The sequence below is a fragment of the Rana temporaria genome, chromosome 7, assembly GCF_905171775.1.
Source record: "Rana temporaria chromosome 7, aRanTem1.1, whole genome shotgun sequence".
Lineage (NCBI taxonomy): Eukaryota > Metazoa > Chordata > Amphibia > Anura > Ranidae > Rana > Rana temporaria.
The window spans coordinates 57403546-57422427 of NC_053495.1; the positions used below are offsets into that span (position 1 = coordinate 57403546).

Sequence of the window (18882 nt, forward strand, 5' to 3'; positions counted from 1 at the left end):
GACTGGGGAAAAAATAAAAAATAAATAAAAAAATCTTTAGACCAGTTCATCTAGTTATTGGAAACCTTCAACTGTTTGAAACTGCAATGGCTCACTTCAGTGAGAAATTATATAAACACCCTATTGAATTAATGCCAGCTTGTCAACTGGGGATACAAGGAGATAATTTTTTTCGTTGGTATTTTTGAAATTTTAGATCGTGTCAAATTTAGACTTATACAATGTAAGCTATGCAAAAGTAGGTTGACCTTCCAACCTGTATTTAAGCTAGGTGAGATTGACCAAGATTTCAGGATGAATCTATCCAAAATGCAAGACCTTAAAGCGGAGTTCCGGCCACAATTTCACTTTTTATGTATAAATACCCCTGTAATACACAAGCTTAATGTATTCTAGTAAAGTTAGTCTGTAAACTAAGGTCCTTTTTGTTAGGTTGTTACAGCATTTAGACACTTTATAAAATAGAAATTGACTGGGGCCATCTTAAGTGTGGGCATCATGAAGCCAGAATGTATGACTTCCTGGATTTCAGCCTTGCAGATCTCACACATGCTCAGTGCTGCACAAGCAGTGTAATAGGTTTCAGATCAGGTTTCAGCACCTGTACTGTCCAAGTCACATGATTCTTTGAGACTGGGGAGTGCACAGCCTCTTGGAAAGTTACACCCACTACATTCCCAGGAGTCTGTGCGGTGTAGGTTAGGAAGCTTAAGCACCTAGGTGCAGGAAGTGGGAAGATTAACTATTCTGCCTAGCAACAACACTTTGAAGGCATCTAAATAAATTGTTTTTTTCTAAGGACTGACATTTTTTTTAAACTACTGATGTAATGTTATATTTATGGGTGAAACTCCACTTTAAGAATCACAATACACAAACTTGTATAGAATATTTTATTGAGACCTAGCTGGAACAAAGCCAAATAAATGGAACAGATCAAGCTTTGCTTTATGCAGTCTCCTCCTTTGCCAGACGGTCTTTCTTGAGTGGTCCCTGTTAAAAACAAAAAACAAAGTTAGTCTTTCCAGTATTGTGATAATTTATTAATGCAACAAAACTAAGGGGCAACAAAGTGTTACATCAATAGTTCAGAGTGAACATTAGGAATGCAACTGACTAGTTAATTCATAAATCTCTTCCTAGATACTGCAGCCTTGATTTTCTTAAAGTGGAGGTGCACCCTATAAAAAAAATTTAACACTGCATCCAGCATCGTGCTGCATATAAAATGTCACTGACCTTTATTTTTTTTCCCCCGTAGATATCGTTTAGCCGTGGAATTCACCGCGGCTTCCGGGTAGGGAATCCCGCGGGAGTGGGCGTTCCTATTGACATGCTAATCAATTGGCATGCTAAACGACGGCGCACACAGCGCGTCACGACTTCCCGAAGGAAGCTCGGGTTGGCTCAGCTCTATTCGGCACCTGCGCACCGGCGACGAATAGAGCCGAGCCGACCCAAGCTTCTTTCGGGAAGTCGTGACGCGCTGTGTGCCAATTGATTGGCATGTCAATATAACGCCCACTACCGCGGGATTCCCTACCCGGAAGCTGCGGTGAATGCCACGGCTAAACGATATCTACGGGGGGAAAAAAATAAAGGTCAGTGACATTTTATATGCAGCACGGTGCTGGATGCAGTGTTAAAAAATTTTTATAGGGTGAACCTCCACTTTAAAAAGCGCAAGTCCACACAAAAAGTGAACCTCCGCTTTTCGGAACCCTCCCTTCGGCGTCACATTTGGCACCTTTCAGGGGGGAGGGGTGCAGATATCTGTATACTACAGGTATTTTCACCCACTTCTGGGCATAGACTCCCACGGAAGTCACACCCCTTTCCCCCCTGCTGTCTTCTGGAAAACACTGGTCCCAGGAGACAGCAGTGATTGGTTAAAAGGCACAGAGCAGCTCACGCATGCGCAGTAGAGAGGTGAAGCTGCAACACTTCATGATTCCTTCACCGCGGATGGGCAGCCGAGAGATTGCTTGGCCTTAGCTGCCAACATCGTGGGCACCCTGGACAGGCAAGTGTCCATTTATTAAGTCAGCAGCTGCAGTATTTGTAGCTGCTGGTTTTTAGGCGGACCTCCGCTTTAATATTTTCGGCTGCCTGCTACATTTGTTTGAATGCATTCAACAATGACACTTGTCAAAGAGCAATACGTTAAATGTATTCGCTAAAGTATTTACCACTTCAGTATATAGAGATTGCAAGCACAAAGTACTACTGTAACTTTGGTTTGACAATATTTTGTTCTGCTGGCATACTATAACATTTAACAATCCTGAGGAGAATGGACTTACCATAAAAGCCTTCTTTTCCTCTGCTGTCTGGAAACGACCATGTCCAAACTTAGATGTGGTGTCAATGAATTTAAGATCAATCTTCTCCAAAGCACGGCGACTGGTCTGCACAAGCAGGGACTATAGAAATTGAAGACACAAAAGGTTAAATACCAACCATAGGACCAAAAATTCTAAAAATAGGATTTTTGTACTCACTGTAAAATCCATTTCTCTGAGTTCATAGACGGACACAGCATCATTGACAGTAGGGTTATACACCTTCCTTCCAGGAGAGACTTAGGCAGAAATTTACAGCACTTAAAGTGTTAAAGCCTTTCCTAAGTGCCGCTCCTCCCAGGGGGCGTGACTTCCCAGGTATATAACCCACACCCTGCTCTAGCAGCCCCAGTTCGTAACAAGCAGTACAAACAAAGGAGGGGTGGGTGCTGTGTCCGTCTATGAACTCAGAGAAATTGATTTTACGGTTAGTACAAAAATCCTATTTTCTCTTCCGTTCATAGACGGACACAGCATCCTTGACAGTAGGGGCGTCCCCAAGCAGTGTCAAAAATATTTCGAGGGGTGGGAAACAAACAACACAGCAAACCAAGCTTCACCCCAAACAAAACCGGAGTTACTCAACGGAGGGACTCCAACCTTAAACTGCCGCCTGTAACACCCTGCGGCCGAAGGAGGCATCAGAAGTTGCACTCACATCCACCTTGTAAAACTTTGAAAAGGTGTGTACCGACAACCAGGTCGCTGCCTTACACACCTGTAACACAGAGGCTTGATGTCGGAAAGCCCAAGAGGAACCGATCGCCCTGGTCGAATGCGCCGTGACCCGAAAAGGAGGCGCCCGCCCCTTCAGGGCATAGGTCTGAAGCACAACCTGTCGGATCCACCTGGAAATGGTGGCCGACGAGACTGCCAGACCCTTTCTGGGACCAGACACCGACACAAACAGTGAGTCCAACTTCCGGAACGGAGCCGTCGCCGATAAGTAAACTCGAAGGGCATGAAATACAACTAGAGAATGTAAAGTGGCCTCCTTCTGGTTTTTCGGCTGAGGACATAAGGATGGAAGAACAATGTCCTCATTAATGTGAAAGGCCGAAACGACCTTTGGAAGAAAAGAGGGCTGTGGACGCAGCACCGCCTTATCCTGATGGATGACCAAGTAGGGGGTCTTGCAGGACAAGGCCGCCAGTTCAGACACGTGTCTGATAGAGGTAATAGCTACCAGAAAAAACACCTTTTGTGACAGAGTCAACAAAGGGATCTTCCGGATGTCCCCAAAAGGAGCTCGCTGAAGCACAAAGAGGACCAAATTCAAGTCCCATGTGGGCAGTGGAGGGCGCACCGGAGGGGCCACATGGCGGACCCCCTGCACAAACGTGCAAATCAAAGAGTGCGCCGCCAAGGGTCGCTGAAAGTAAACAGCCAGAGCAGAAATCTGACTCTTGACCGTGCTCAAGGCGAGAGCCTGATCCACTCCACGCTGTAAGAACAGCAGAATCCGGGACACCACGTATGTACGAGGGTGCCACTTCATCTCTTCACACATAGAGATGTAGGCTTTCCACGTACGATGGTAAATCTTTCGTGAAGTAGACTTCCGTGCGCGCAGCATGGTAGAGATCACGGGCCCGACAGGCCCCGGTCCCTCAGTACCTGGCTCTCAACAGCCACGCCGTTAAAGCCAGAGACTGTAAAGCAGGATGGAAGATCGGACCCTGTGACAGGAGATTTTCTCTCAGGGGTAGACGCCAGGGGGCGTCTGCCACCAGACGTACCAGGTCCGCGTACCAAGAGCGGCGCGACCAGTCTGGGGCGATCAGGATTGTTGGAATCCCTTCGGCTTCCACCCTGCGCTGCAGGCGAGGGAGGAGCTTCAGAGGAGGGAAAGCGTAAATCAGGCGATAGTGACCCCAAGGAGCCACCAACGCATCCGCCCACGGGTCTCTTGACCTGGCCACGAACCATGGCACCTTCCGATTGAGACGGGACGCTAGAAGGTCCACGTCTGGAGTGCCCCATTTTTGGCACAGACTCTGAAACACCTCCGGGTGGAGAGACCACTCCCCTTGATCCAGAGTTGTGCGACTTAGGAAATCGGCTTGCCAATTCTGAACTCCCGGAATGTACACGGCCGACAGAGCCGGAACGGACCTTTTGGCCCACTGAAGGATGTGTGCAACCTCCGTCGCTGCAGCCGAGCTCCTTGTGCCGCCCTGATGATTGACGTACGCCACGGCCGTGGCGTTGTCGGACTGGATCCTGACCGGTCGGTCTTGCAGCTCCAGGGACCACCTGGCAAGGCACAGCTTGATTGCACGGAGCTCCAGAATATTGATCGGCAGACGGGACGGGACTCCAGATTCAGTGCCCCAAACGCCCCCCCCCCAGCCAGAGAGGCTGGAATCCGTCGTGACCACTGTCCAGCGGCACGGCAGAAACGACTTCCCGGTCCGAAGCACCGGAGACGTCAGCCACCACACTAGGGAAGACTTGGCCAGATGGCTCAACCGAATCTGGTAATCCAGAGAAGACGGGAGCTTGTCCCAATGTGACAGAATCTTTCTGTAGTTCCCTGGTGTGGAATTGGGCATACGGAACCGCCTCGAAGGAGGCCACCATCAGACCCAGACCTCTCATGCAGAAGCGAAGAGATTACCACTTCTGGGTCGACAACTGCCTCACTGCAGATTGCAGGGTCTTCAGTTTCTCCGATGGGAGGAACACTCGCCTCCACAGAATCCAGGACTAGTCCCAAGTATTCCAGCCGCTGGGACGGAACCAACACTGACTTCTGGAGATTCAGAAGCCAACCGAACTCTTGTCTGACACATGATAGCCACGTCCTCCTCTAACTCTGAGCCTGAGGAAGCTCTCAGGAGAAGGTCGTCCAGATATCCCATGATAGCGATCCCTCGCTGCCTCAGCAGGGCCAGTATCGGGGCGAGCACCTTGGTGAAAACCCGAGGTGCCGAAGCCAGACTGAACGGGAGGGCCACAAATTGAAAGTGATCCTCCCTGATCGCAAAGCGCAGAAACCTTTGGTGTCTTGTGCAAATGGGAACATGTAGGTGCGCGTCCATGATATCCAAGGACGCCAAGAAGTCCCCCTGGTGGAGTGCCGCTATCACCGATCGAATCGACTCCATCCTGAATTTTTGCACCTTGACAAAGCAATTGAGGGCCTTGAGGTCCAGGATAGGGCGAACCCCTTCCTTCTTGGGGACCACGAAAAGATTGGAGTAAAACCCCTGAAACCGTTCCTGCGAGGGAACCGGCACAATCACCCCCCTGTCCAGAAGATCCCTGGAAGGAAAAAAATCTGTTTGGGGGACAAGAGAGAAACTCTATCTTGTACCCCGAGGCAACCACTTTGCAAACCCAACGGTCGGACAGAAGGGACTTCCACCGATCCGAATTCGCGAAGTCGCCCCCCCACCCGAAACCCGGGCGGGGGCAGACCTTCATGCGGAGGCAGGCTTGTTGGGTTTGTTGAACCAGGTGCACTTTTGCCCAGCAGCGGGGGCTTTTGCACCTTGCGGACCTTTTCGTGCCGGGCGCACGAAAAAAAAAAACGCTTAGAGGTAGCAAAAGTAGGGCCTCGCTTGCGGCGAGGCTCTTTACCCTTCCCAGACTTTGGGAGCAGCGTGCTTTTACCACCCGTGGCATCCTTAATGATATCATCCAGGGAAGCCCCAAAAAGCCGGTCACCCTTAAAGGGAAAATCCACCAAAGCCTTCTTAGAGGACTGGTCAGCCGACCAGCATTTCAGCCACACAAGGCGGCGCAAAACCACCGCATAGACGGATGCCCTGGAAAGCAAAGGTATCGTATCCATGGCCGCCTCGCAGAGAAATTTTAGACCCTGAACCAAATTGTTCAGCCAGATCCCTAGAGGACTCGGAAGCGTCTCGTTCTTCCAGCTCCTGCAGTAGGAGCTTCGCCCTTTCAGTCAGGGTCTGCGCCACCAGGGTCCCGGCCAGAGTCGGCCTCACCACTGAACCCACCACCATGAATAGGGAGCGGGCCACAGCCTCCACTCTCCTATCAGCAGGGTCCTTAAATGCAGGAGCCCCTTCCACAGGCAACGTGGTAGCCTTGCTCAGTCTGGACACGGGAGTGTCCACTGACGGAGGAGAGACCCACTTTTTCAAAAAGTCTTCCTCAAGGGGGTAACGGGGTTGCAAAGTTCTTTGGAACGGTAAAAACTTTTTGCGGTGTATCCCATTCCTTGTACAACATATTGTCCAAATAAGGAACACAAGGAAACACTTTAGCGGTGCGTGGCGGTTTGCGGAACCCAAAAGGGACTGGCACGGCAGGTGCCTCCGCCACCTCCTCAAGTTTCAGAGTATCACGCACCGCAGAAATAAGAGCTCCAACAAATTCCTTGTCAGCAACTGACTCTGAAGCAGAGTAATCCTCACAGTCCATGTGGGTTAAGCCCGCATCCTCAGACAGAACAGAACCAGAAGCAGCAATAGCATGGTCAGATTCTGCATCAGAGATATCACCAGAAGCAGGCTCAGGGAGGGGGCGCTTTTTACCCCCCATCCGGGCACTAGCCGCTTCAAACCTGGTAAGAAAGGACTCCAGGACAGCCGACATTGCCTCAACAGATGTGGCAGGGGGAGGGGCGTCAAGGGTTAACTCAGGCATTGCTGGGGAAGAAGTACCTGGTTCAGGTTCCATAATGCCAGCGCTGTGTCACCCTCACTGCAAAGCAGGAAAAAAAAACACTGGTCACCTCCTGGCTGCTATCACAGAGTATGGGGGCCCCTGGGACCCACCACCCTTCCCGGTGCAGCGCGGTCTGTGAAGGACAAGGTGTGCTGATTAGCCTGCAGCGCTGCGTCTGTCTCTCCTCAGACACATTTGCGGTTATTTTTGCAGCGCCAGAGGCTTCACAAGAGACCAAACGAATTTCAAGATGGCTGCCGAATGATCAAAAAACAGCCCAGGACCACACTAAAATGGCCACCGAGCTATATAGAGTGCGGCTCCGGCAAAATGGCCGCCATTGCGCAGCATTTATAAAGACAGTGACACAGCAAACAGCCAGCACAAAAAACACATCCCAGCACACAGAAAAGCCCTGTAGTGAACACCACAGCCCCCTGCAGTGACAACACATAGCCCCCGCTACACACACGGGTCCGGGTATATACGAGACCCCAGAAAACCCCCCCTACACAGCTGCCCCAATGGGAGAGGAGGGAGAGGAAAAATAAGGGAGAGAGGAAAGCAAGGCAAGCCCTCAGTCGACCTCCCAGGGGAACAGTTCTAGCCAGACCACTTACCTGAGCAAGGGGCCACTACTTACCCGTCCTGTGACCACCGGCTGGAGGTATCCCAGACAGATCCAACGTCTGCTAAACGGCATGGCTGTCGGCCAGACACACTGTGACAAAGCCATAAAAGACCGGTCATATGTGTGCCCTAGAACCGAAGTTGCCCGGCCGCCCCTGGAGCAACGGGGCCTGTCATGGACGTCCAAAAGCTGAGCTAAGGGCCGGCACACGCTTGATGGCCGAACATGGGGGGACTACAAGAGTCGAGGACCCAGCCTGTCACCCAGTCGGCTGTTGATAGAAGAATCACAGGATTCAAAAATGCAGGAACAAAATAATAAAAGCGAGAAAAATCACAAGAAAAAAACTCCAGAGTACAGGACTCCAGAGAGTGCCTGCTTCTCCTGTCGTTAGGCAGAAAAAAACTGGGGCTGCTAGAGCAGGGTGTGGGTTATACCTGGGGAGCCACGCCCCTTGGGAGGTGCGGCACTTATGAAAGGCTTTAACGCTTTAAGTGCTGTAAATTTCTGCCTGCCTAAGTCTCTCCTGGAAGGAAGGTGCATAGCCCTACTGTCAAGGATGCTGTGTCCGTCTATGAACGGAAGAGAAATTACCTTTTCTTATAAATGTTTTAACAGAATTACGCTATATACTCTTTTCCTGTTTTGCCATTTATTACACAATGGGATCAAAAATGCATGCTCCTTTAAAGGAATAAGATTTTACCTTGCGCAATGTGAGAACTTGTTTCTTGGCCCCAATGACACAACCTTTTAGCATGAGAAAGTCATTTTTCACCTCTCCATAGTGAACGAAACCACCCTAAAAAAAAAAAAAATCAGCAATAGTAATCAGTGATTCATCGTTAGTAAAGTCTATTTTTTCCAATTTGCAAAATCAGGAAAAAAAACAAACAAAAAAAAAATGTACTTTCCTTACAGTAGAGCTTCACTCATAAAATGGGAAGCTCTGCTTGTTTGCTCCCTCCCAACTTCCATATTTGGCAACTTTTGGAACAGGTACCTGTCCTCACTTCACAGAAGACCTTGCCATGGTGAGGTCCCACAGAAGTTAGCTCCAAAACCCCTCCTTAGCCCTGCTGCCAGGCCATTCACTAAGCTGAGCGCAAATGCGCAGTAGGGAAGCAGCAGCCTCCCAAGATCAAAATAAAAAATTGGCTGGGGTGCCAACATCACAGGCTCACTCCTCACTGGACAGGAAAGTGTCCTAGAATTAGACAGCAGCTACAGTATTTGTAGCGGCTGACTTAATGTTTTAAAGGGCCACTGGAGCTCCTCTAAATCCAAACAGATACGAATACCAAAAGTACCATTCTTATGTCTAGGGCCAGCCATAGATGATCAAAATTAAACAGGGACCATGTGTAGGCATTTCCACTCAAGATATCTGTCAGGCTTGTTGGAAAATTTCTCAATCAGCAGTTGCATCTGCCGATAAGTGTATTTCAACAGAAGAGTCTCTGCTGTCAGAATTCCTCCATCCTCCTTGCTTGGATGAATAAATTAGTTTGTGATCCATCCTAACTGGTAAAGAAATGTAGTCAGTTACCAGGGTTCCATGAAACCCTAAGGATCCTCCAGGGGCTGCTACATGTTCCTTTAGCAATTTCTGCCCCCAAGTTCCCACTGACACCATTGATCTTTGTAGCCATCTGTAAGGGGGCAATTTTTCCCAATATCCACAACTGTAAAGAGCATTCTTCCCACCAACCACCACACCAGTGTATCACGAATTGTAGATAGTCATTTTTAGCAGGGGTTCACCGAGATCGGAAAGCCATTTCAAGGGTTCCTCTTGAAAAGGATGTCATACTTTTGCAATAGATATCTCTCTCAAGGCTGAGTGGTACAATGATTTAAGTCCTCAGAAGGAAGGCAGCATGGAATTATTCTTCATGCATTTCAGGAGCTGTGACCAGCCCTTAATTCCATAATTTCATCATAGGACAACTCGCAGCTGGACTAACTTTTAGAGAAAGATTCACTGCGACTTTGGCCAAAATAAGTCATTACCAGCAGTTTATTCTGCTGATTTAATTTTAGAAGCCTATGACCCTGACAGATTTCCTACAGTGACACCAAACTGCAAATTATAAAAATCGAAGTATGCAAACTTAACAAATTACCACCTATTGCTTTCGGCATCCTCCAAATTTTTTACCAACGTGATACAAATTTATTTGGCTACAATTGTTCACTATGGTCCAGAAGAAATGTAGCCACTCCGTTTGTCCCCAATATGAACTAAGGGTCTCTTCGTAGTCAAGCGGTGCATGTGCACCGCTTGAAAAAAAAAAAAAGTAGGCAGAAACAGTTTCATGAAGTCATTACAGGGCCATTAACTGCTCAGTGCATTTGCACAATCAAATTAATTACTTTAGAAAGGTGGGCACAATATATAAGCTGCTTACCAGAGGGTTGATGCTCTTGTCTGAAAGGTCATAATCAGTTGAAGCATTGTCCTTCACAAGTTTACCATGCGAGTAGAAGTAGCCCTGTCCAATTTTGTAGATCTGAAATAAAATACAGTTAAGCATTTTAAAAATTGCCAATGCATCGACTGCCATACTTAAGCATTTATTAACCCAATAAAATTGATCCTGCTCCTTTAAAGCATGTTATATGACAGTGCTTGTCCTGTGTCATTTGGCTCCCTGTAACACCTAAAAAAAAATAAAACTGGCTGATCCTGCCAGTTTCTCCCCCCCCCCCACTCTAAAAACTGACCATGGTGTATCATAGCTGCTCAGACCAGACACAATGGTCAGTTTACATGCCTCTGCCATCTGTTCTCTTCTCCCGTCTTCCTTCCCTCTGAGCCACCCCTCCTGCTCTCATAACACCAACCTGTATACACCATCAGCACTGCCTTTATTACAGTGTCCCCATCTAAATGATTTAGAACTATAAAATTCTGCAAATACCCAATTTAAGAGCAGATTTCAGTCACATGACCAGACAGCTCTCCTTCACTTTAAACTGACATTAGGTCAGCGCCGCCCACGTGATGGCACAACCAATTAGAATGCTCCTAAACATACAAGGTGTGTTAAACGAGACCATGATCCCACCCAACAAAGCATTCAGAACTGGTTATCACTGCGTGCGAACCTTGAACTGGTTTGAACCTGCATGACAAGCAGCAACACTGATATTCAGTTGATTGCAAGTGGTGCCCTTGTGCGATTGGCCATTTAGTTTAGTTGTGTTTTCTGTAGTGTGCCAAAAAAGTTTAAGTTGAACAATGTCAATTAGAATTTTTTTGTAAAATTGCACATAACAGGTTTTCAAATGCTTACTACAGCTTATGGGAATTATGGCCCGTCTGGTGCACATGTGTTTGAGGCACAAAAATTCAGCGAGGAATGCAAGAATTAATTTGCAATAGTAGATGCTGTAAAGGAAAACACAGCAGGGGAGCCTGTGCAAGTTCACCTTGGTGATTGCAAAAAGCCTAGTTTTGCTTACCTATAATGTATACAATAGGGTTTACAAACTTAAAGGCTTGTTTATGGGAGCAGGATAAAGGTGCAATTCTTGCCTTATCCGGCATAAATCTTCTTCCCATACATGCAGCCAGTCCAGTGCTACCACAAGGGTTAATGCCCTGCACTTTACCCAACTACAAAGAGGCACCAGCCACAGCTTTGGGTAGAGCCCCAGAGCATGCCTGAAAGGGCAAGTAATAAAGCTTATACAGGCACCTCAGACTAAATGAGCAGAAAACCCTTACAGTGTGGGACACCCAATTTCCCCTAGAGTTCAGATTTAAACTGGCTGTATAAGTTAGGGCAGTCTAAGATTTAACAGGTAGCCACAGCTGACCAAATCAGATGTCTAAATGTCCAATTGCCACATGCAAGTAGTTTACAACCCACAATGACCATTCTAGATACAACTTAACCCTTTACATCATTATTCCCCCAGTAGCCTGCAATGTACACAAATCGCAGTTAGCTTATGCCTATGTAAATTAAACCAACCAGGTGGTGCGTGAGGAAGTTCCCTACATGAATTCATACCTTCTTGTTGACTTCAGTTCTGTGATGATATCCCTTTTGGCCAGCACGAGCCACAGAAAAGGCAACACGGGCAGGATGCCAAGCTCCAATACAAGCGACCTTTCGCAGACCTCTGTGAGTCTTACGTGGCAGCTTCTTTGTGTGCCAACGGCTAGTCACACCTGAAACAAGATTTATATGAGGAACACGTAGCACAATTTTCAAACAGTTATCCAATATAATAATGTTCTCAGAAGGAAGGCAACATGGAATAATTCCTCATAAGAGATCAGGCACTGTGCCCAGTGCTTGTTCCATGACCTCATCATAGAACAAAAAAGTACTTTTACACTCAAAGAAATGGTGGGCAAATTAGAAAGTCAACCAAGATTAACAAACAAATTGCCACATTTTCAGACACTCAAGCATAAAAAGAAAGTTTGCGCACTCACCTTTGTAACCCTTTCCCTTTGTGACTCCAATGACATCAATCATTTCATCCTGCCCAAAGACTCTTGACACTGTTACCTGCTGCTCTAGCTTCTCATGGGCCCAATCAATCTTCTGAGCAATTGTACCACCATTAACTTGGATCTCCATGAGATGCGATTTCTTCTGTCTAAAAGGTAAAAGGCGCATCTATAGAAAAAAAAATAAAAAAAAAACTTGTTGCAGAACATATTTTGGTGTAGGAGGCCGAAGCTTTTAGAGCAAGCATGATTTGAGAATAGCACAAATTACCAATTTAAGCTTGACCCGCTTTGCCCAGAAACCAATGTGCATATTAAAGTGGATGTAAACCCGATTCATGAAACTTGAGCTGTGAACATATCTAGTGTTTTCTTCTCTTCAAAGCACTGAGTCCCCTAGCTTTCTCCTGCTCAGTAGCACGGTTATCAGCCGGATAACTTCTGACAAGTTCTCCTAGAGGGCTGGTTTAGTAACACTTTAAATCTTTCCCATTGTGCTGGTCTATGGCAGTCTTCAATGGCCAGAGCAGAAGAACATTCTTTCTGCACATGCAGCAATTATTCTGGTACACAATAGCCCGGAGCTGCACACGTGCAGCTCTGTTTTACCCATTTGCTGACCAGCCACCATCATACTGTGACGAGAGGAGACAAATCATGAGTTCCTAATAGCTGGGACCAACAATCTGTCATTTTTTATAGTGAGTGCCCTCCCCCATAGTTCGAACACACTAGGGAACAGTTAACCCCTTGATTGCTCCCCCTAGTGTCAACACCTTTCCCTGGCAATGGCCTTTATACTGTATAAATGACAATAGTCCCAAAAATGTGTCAAAGTGTCAGTCAAAAAAGTACAGTGTTCCATTTTCAAAATTGTCACTCGTTTATAGCACAAAAAAAATTAAATAAAAATTAAACTGTAGAGATGATCAAATGCCACAAAGACAAAAAAAAATTGCTTGGGTGCATCGTTGCATGGCCGTGCAATTGCGACGCAGTGCAAAAAAAAATGGCCTGGCCATTAACCCCTTCCTTACCGGGGCATAATATGACGCAGCAGGAACCCTCCCTCTGGGTGGATGTCATATGACGTCTTTTCTTCCCGGTCATCTAGGGCACACGCCGCCGGCACCGCTCGTGACCTGGTGCGCATTCCTGACGGCCGCGATGTCTGCCAGGCACCTGCGATTGCTGGCAATCACGGCAGGAGTGTGGATCTGTGTACCTCTTACTGGGAACACATCGGTATCCTCGTGAGTCCCCCTACAGTAAGAATCACACACTAGGGAACATAACCCCTTCAGCGCCCCATAGTGTTAACCTCTTCCCTGCCAGTCACATTTACACAGTAACCAGCGCAGTTTTATAGCACTGATCGCTGTATAAATGAATGGTCCCAAAAACGTGTCTCCGATATGTCCGCCACAATGTTACTAGTTAAAAAACAAATAAAAAAATAAAAAAACACATCTACCCAATTTTGTAGACACTATAACTTTTTGCACAAACCAAACATGTGCTTATTGCGATTTTTTACCAAAAATATAAATACAAATTGTCTAAACTCAGAAAAAAAAAAGTTTGGAAACAAAAAATTGTGATATTTATTAAATCAAAAAGTAAAAAAATAGTGTTTCTCAAAATTGTTGCTCTTGTTTATAGCGCAAAAAAATAAAATAAATAAATCCAGAGATGATCAAATACCAAACAAAAGCTATATTTGTGAAAAAAAAGATTTCATTTGGGTACAGTGTTGCAAGACCTCGTAACTGTCATTCAAAGTGCAACAGCGCTGAAAATGCCCTGTATGGAAGTGGTTAAGCAGTCAAATCTTCTGGGGCTGAAGTGACTAAAATAGAGAAGACTGCAAAAAAGCACATTTGAGGCTGCTCCAAGGACTTTAAAGTTTGATGGAATGCATGTTAAACTGAAGTAGCTCATCTAGTCTGAACCAAGTATTCTTGGTCAGTGACCACTGTTGATGTCAGGTTTGTGACTGCTTCTGTGCCTTAAACATATGGAGAGCTTCCATGATTTAAACTGAACAGCTCCCTTTACCTCCAAGCAAGCCTGCTATGCACATGCCTGACGTGTCGCGTCCAGGGCAGGACTTAGGGTGGTGGGGGCCCCTGGGCTTGAGTGTTGAAGGGGCCCCCTGGAGCCGAAAATTGGGGGGGATCGAAGTTGTTGAGCGGGGGGGGGGGGGGGCGAATTGAAGTTTTGGAGGGGGGGGGGAGCGCATTAAAGTTGAGCGGGGGGGGATTTTGCAGTTGTTGAGGGGGGGAGTGCCTCTCACCTGTGCCAACAGCCGGGGCCACAGACTGTCATTAGCCCGGCTCTCGGCTATCTTCCCTTCAGCAGCCACAGTCCTCCACACACCACTCCGGTTCCTCCTGCTTCCGTGCTGCCTCCTCTTGCAGTGCGGGAAAATTAACCCTTTTGCGGGACTGCGGGAAGAAGCTGTCTGTGCGGGAAAGTCCCACAGAATCCGTGCGTGTTGGGAGGTATGCGCAGGGCCGCCATCAGGAATTTTGGGGCCCCTTGCACAGCTTAAGGCATGGGCCCCCTGAAGCAGAGAACCTAGGGGGGGTGGGGGTGCTGCCGCCTGAAATTGAGAAGCGTGGGGGCTGCCGCAAATTGAGAAGCGGGGGGGCCTTTACAAAAAAAAGAAGAAATAAAGAAGAAAACAAATATATATAAATATATGTAGCCATCCGGGGCCCTGGGGACCTCTGGGCCTTTTAATAAAAAGAAAAAATAAACCTCTGGGCCCTTTAATAATAAAAAAAAAACATTTATAAAAAATACATAAAAAAAAGGAAGGTTGCCAAACCCGGGGGCCCTGGGGACCTCTGGGCCCCTGGGAACCTCTGGGCATTTTAATAAAAAATAAAAAAATAAACAAAAATAAAAAAATAAACATTTATAAAAAAAATAAAAAAGGGGGGGTTGCCACATGGGGCCCTGGGGACCTCTGAGCCCTTTAATAAATAAATATATATATATATATATATATATATATATATATATATATATATATATATATATATATATATATAAAAAATGTAATTTTTTTTATAAAAAAATAAAAAAGGTGGGTTGCCATCCGGGGGCCCTGGAGACCCCTGGGCCCTTTAATAATAATAATAAAATATATATATATATATAATATTATATATATAAAAATAAAAAATATATAAAAAAAAAACATTTTTTTACAAAAAAAAAAAGGGGGGTTGCCGTCCGGGGCCCTGGGCCCTGGGCCCCTGGGGACCTCTGGACCCCTAAAAAAAAAAATTTTTTTTTTTTTTTTTTTAAAGGGGGCCCCCTATTGGGTGGGGCCCCTGGGCTTGAGCCCAGTCAAGGCCAATGGTAAGTCCGGCCCTGGTCGCGTCCCATTCAATGCAATGGAACCTTTCCAATAGGAGCGACGCAAGTACGACTTCGGGGGGCGGCTCGGGGCGACCTGCATTGACTTCTATACAGAAGTCGTTTTGCAAATCGCCTCTGAAGTCGCCCCCGAAGTCGTGCCGCTGCTATGTGAACCGACTCTTGGTGCCATGAGGGGGCTTTATCAATCTTAAAAAAAAAAAAAAAGCACACAAGCCCCTTTGTTAAAGTTATTGTAAAAAAATAATGTTTTTTAAAATGAGTTTTACAAAATCAACACATTAGAGGAATTTATCATACCAAACATCTAGCCCATGTACACAAACCTAAAATTTCTCTGGGTTACACAACCTTTTATTATAACCACAAATCATTTGGTTTGTGCTTTCAAACCAAATTTTTTATTTAAAAAAAGGTTACAGTCAGAACTCGACATTCAGCAATGACAGCCAGAGGCTGTCACTCAGTCCGCCCGTCGATAAGGTTTCATCATATGTAGCCTTAAGGCAAGTACAATATCAATTCAAAACTTTAGACATCCACACCTCTACTCTTCAAACAAGGCAACTTTTCTAGTTTGTCATTACCAAACTTTCAAAGTTGGTGTTTTAACATTACAGAGGAACTGCACGCTCCAAAACCATCCCAAAAAGGGAAGGCAAAATGTTTATAGCCATCAATAACCCACCCCCCCCCCCCCCTTTTATAAGGGATCACATTCCATCTGTTCTCAGCTGCACAACATCTAGGGGGGAGAACTACACCACAATAACCAGTAAAAGGCTGTGCAGGGAGGCATGTCAGGACAGTTCTGATCATTGGAGAGTACAGAGTTATTAGCACAGCTATAGAACTGACCACGGTGTGCTCTCCAACTTAGTGTGGCTTTTTATAGTAAAGCAGAGGGAATGGCAGCAACACCAGTGATTACACACAAAGCATACAACAGGATACTTTTTCATAAAAGTGCATGGTACAGCAGGTACATCAGGAATATGAAATGTCAGTGTAACAAACCAAGCTAGATCAGTTCTGCTCATGTCCGCATGCCCTGATGTGCCCCACTGTTGTGCTTACAGCTAGGAGGGTTGGGAGCATGAAATAAAAGCAGCTTACAGGACTGCTAACAGAACACCCACCTGTGTATGCGCAATGACCCTGATGACCTGGCAGTATTTCTTCATGCTTCTAAAGTCTTTCTCCAGTTGCTTCTTTCCTTTGTCATCTTGCCACTTCTTGCAGTATTTTGTAAAGGCCTTCTTCTTTGACTTATACCTTTAACGGCAGAGCATGAGAGTTGGAGCGGCCCTTCATCAAGCCTTAAAAAAAGGACATGGGCGGAAGGAGCCAGACCTTTTCAAGTGTACAGCTCATTGCATGGCTTCAAAGGAGCTTTTCAGCCAGCAAGCGGAGCCTGGAGCTCATCAGACAAAGGCAAAGGCCAAAGCTGAGAGGAGCTGCCAATGTTCATTCCAGGTATTTAATATATGCAATATTAAAGTGGTTAAATAAAATGCATTATTGTACATTAAAACCCATCCGGTGCACTTGAATGGCATGGTCTAAGGGGAGGGGGACAAAACAAAAAGCAATCTTACCCCCAATTTCCCAGCCATCAGGTTCAGCAGCCTGGCAACAACTACAGCCAGGGGAGTAAAGGATCAAGTAAAACTGCCTCTACACCTAAATTCTTTTTGTTTAACACTTGCAGTGCAAGGGCAGCCCCACTGTAATAGTTCCGCTCTAAATAAAGAACCAATAGTTCTTGTTAAGGCTTTATTATGAAGCTATGAAAGAGCTGAAACCAACCCTACTAAGCATTTTGGATCTTCCAATGCTTGCACCCAAATATCCAAAGCTGTGTACATATACCTGGGCAACTTTTACAGCAGTTTTTATCATTTGCCCACTTTGACAGTACAACAGGTCTAAAGCATTTAAATCCTGTATTAGATGCTAGTGCAATTGTTGGGATAAAACCATGGTCACTTGCCAGTTCTTATAGAAGCGCCTTTTGCATTCATCACTAATGTATTCAGCGAAGATGGTCTTGAAGCTGCGGAGACCTTGTGGAGTCTGGACGTAACCCACAATGCCAACGATAACCATGGGAGGAGTCTCTACAACAGTCACTGCCTCGAATAACTTCCTTCTTGTTTACCTCTGAATTAGAGTTGAAAATATGTTTATTGGAAATTTTCGACATATCAAACAGATAAAAGACAATAAACATTAGAAGGCACAGTCCGCATATGCATACAGTCACAATAATGATTGGAGGGAAGAATCAGCCAAGTGGCTATCGCCTACAGCTAGACTCTCACCAATAAGCATAACAATAGACATGGCAACAACTGTATATAAAATGAACCAATAATAAAGGAAATTATGCGTGACCACAAGGTCTCTGCTTTTTAGCGGAGCTGCGACTGTAAACTACGGTATTGATACAACAAGAAAAAAAAATAAGAAATAAAGGGGGGGGGAGGGGACGAGAAAGAAAAAAAAAAAAAGAAAAGAAACAAGGAAGAGAAGAGGAACAAGAGTGTAGAGAAAGTTGAAATGAGAAGGGAGAAGAAGAGAGAAGGAGAAGAGAGGGGGGAGGTGAAAGAGACACAGGTGAGAGGGGAAAAGAAGGGAAACAATATCTAACGAGTGGACATTGATGGTCAGACTTTAAGGCCAAGGAAGTAGGTTAAAAAGTTTAATTTGATAGCATATAAATACAAAAACAAGTACAGAAATAATACAAAAAAATATTATTATTATTAGCCACTGTATATTCCTCAGAAGTCGCCAACGCACGTTTCGCTGTGGGGCTTCTTCAGGACGAAGACGAGGAATGCATGTTTAGCAGAAAAACAGATTTGTGTATGACATATGGTCCTCAGCGGAAGTATCCATAGGGCATATGCGATGCACAATAAACGACAGCATACGTCGGGAGTGCAGTTTTGACAGGAATTTTCACACACAGCACCAGGAATCTTTGGTGAACCAATAAAGGTCAAGCAAGTGGTCCGTGGATTGCAGGGCTAGAAACTCCCAGGCAGACTGCACAGCTCAAAAAGACTAATTAAAATGGTCTCAGGCTTACTGGGACAGTAGATAGTAGTCAGCATGTACAACATGTGAATCCAAATGTTCAAACCGGTAACGCCGCTAGTAACCATACACTGCAGTCAAAACAGGAGGCCATGGAGCAGCGTTAGTAACGGATATCTGTGTCCCAGGGTGTACACGAGGCAACACGTGTTGGTGTTGCCTCGTGTACACCCTGGGACACAGATATCCGTTACTAACGCTGCTCCATGGCCTCCTGTTTTGACTGCAGTGTATGGTTACTAGCGGCGTTACCGGTTTGAACATTTGGATTCACATGTTGTACATGCTGACTACTATCTACT

The 18882-nt window shown here is 45.9% G+C and overlaps 1 protein-coding gene and 2 non-coding genes across 3 annotated transcripts in view; all 3 read right to left on the reverse strand.

Moving 5' to 3' along the window:
* Positions 1-879: 879 nt before the first annotated feature.
* LOC120945322 (60S ribosomal protein L3-like) overlaps positions 880-18882 on the reverse strand; it is a 29016-nt gene continuing 11013 nt past the window's right edge. Inside the window, 9 exon segments of the mRNA XM_040359422.1 lie at positions 880-993; positions 2304-2423; positions 8321-8416; positions 10026-10127; positions 11637-11797; positions 12068-12254; positions 16615-16750; positions 17469-17614; positions 17616-17638. Of these exon segments, the coding sequence (XP_040215356.1) occupies positions 949-993; positions 2304-2423; positions 8321-8416; positions 10026-10127; positions 11637-11797; positions 12068-12254; positions 16615-16750; positions 17469-17614; positions 17616-17638 (1016 nt within the window). The 3' untranslated portion in view covers positions 880-948.
* Positions 9472-9565, reverse strand: LOC120946444. The gene has a single exon (XR_005750765.1). It is a non-coding gene; the product is annotated as a small nucleolar RNA U83B (small nucleolar RNA).
* On the reverse strand, positions 11859-11952 carry LOC120946443. The gene has a single exon (XR_005750764.1). It is a non-coding gene; the product is annotated as a small nucleolar RNA U83B (small nucleolar RNA).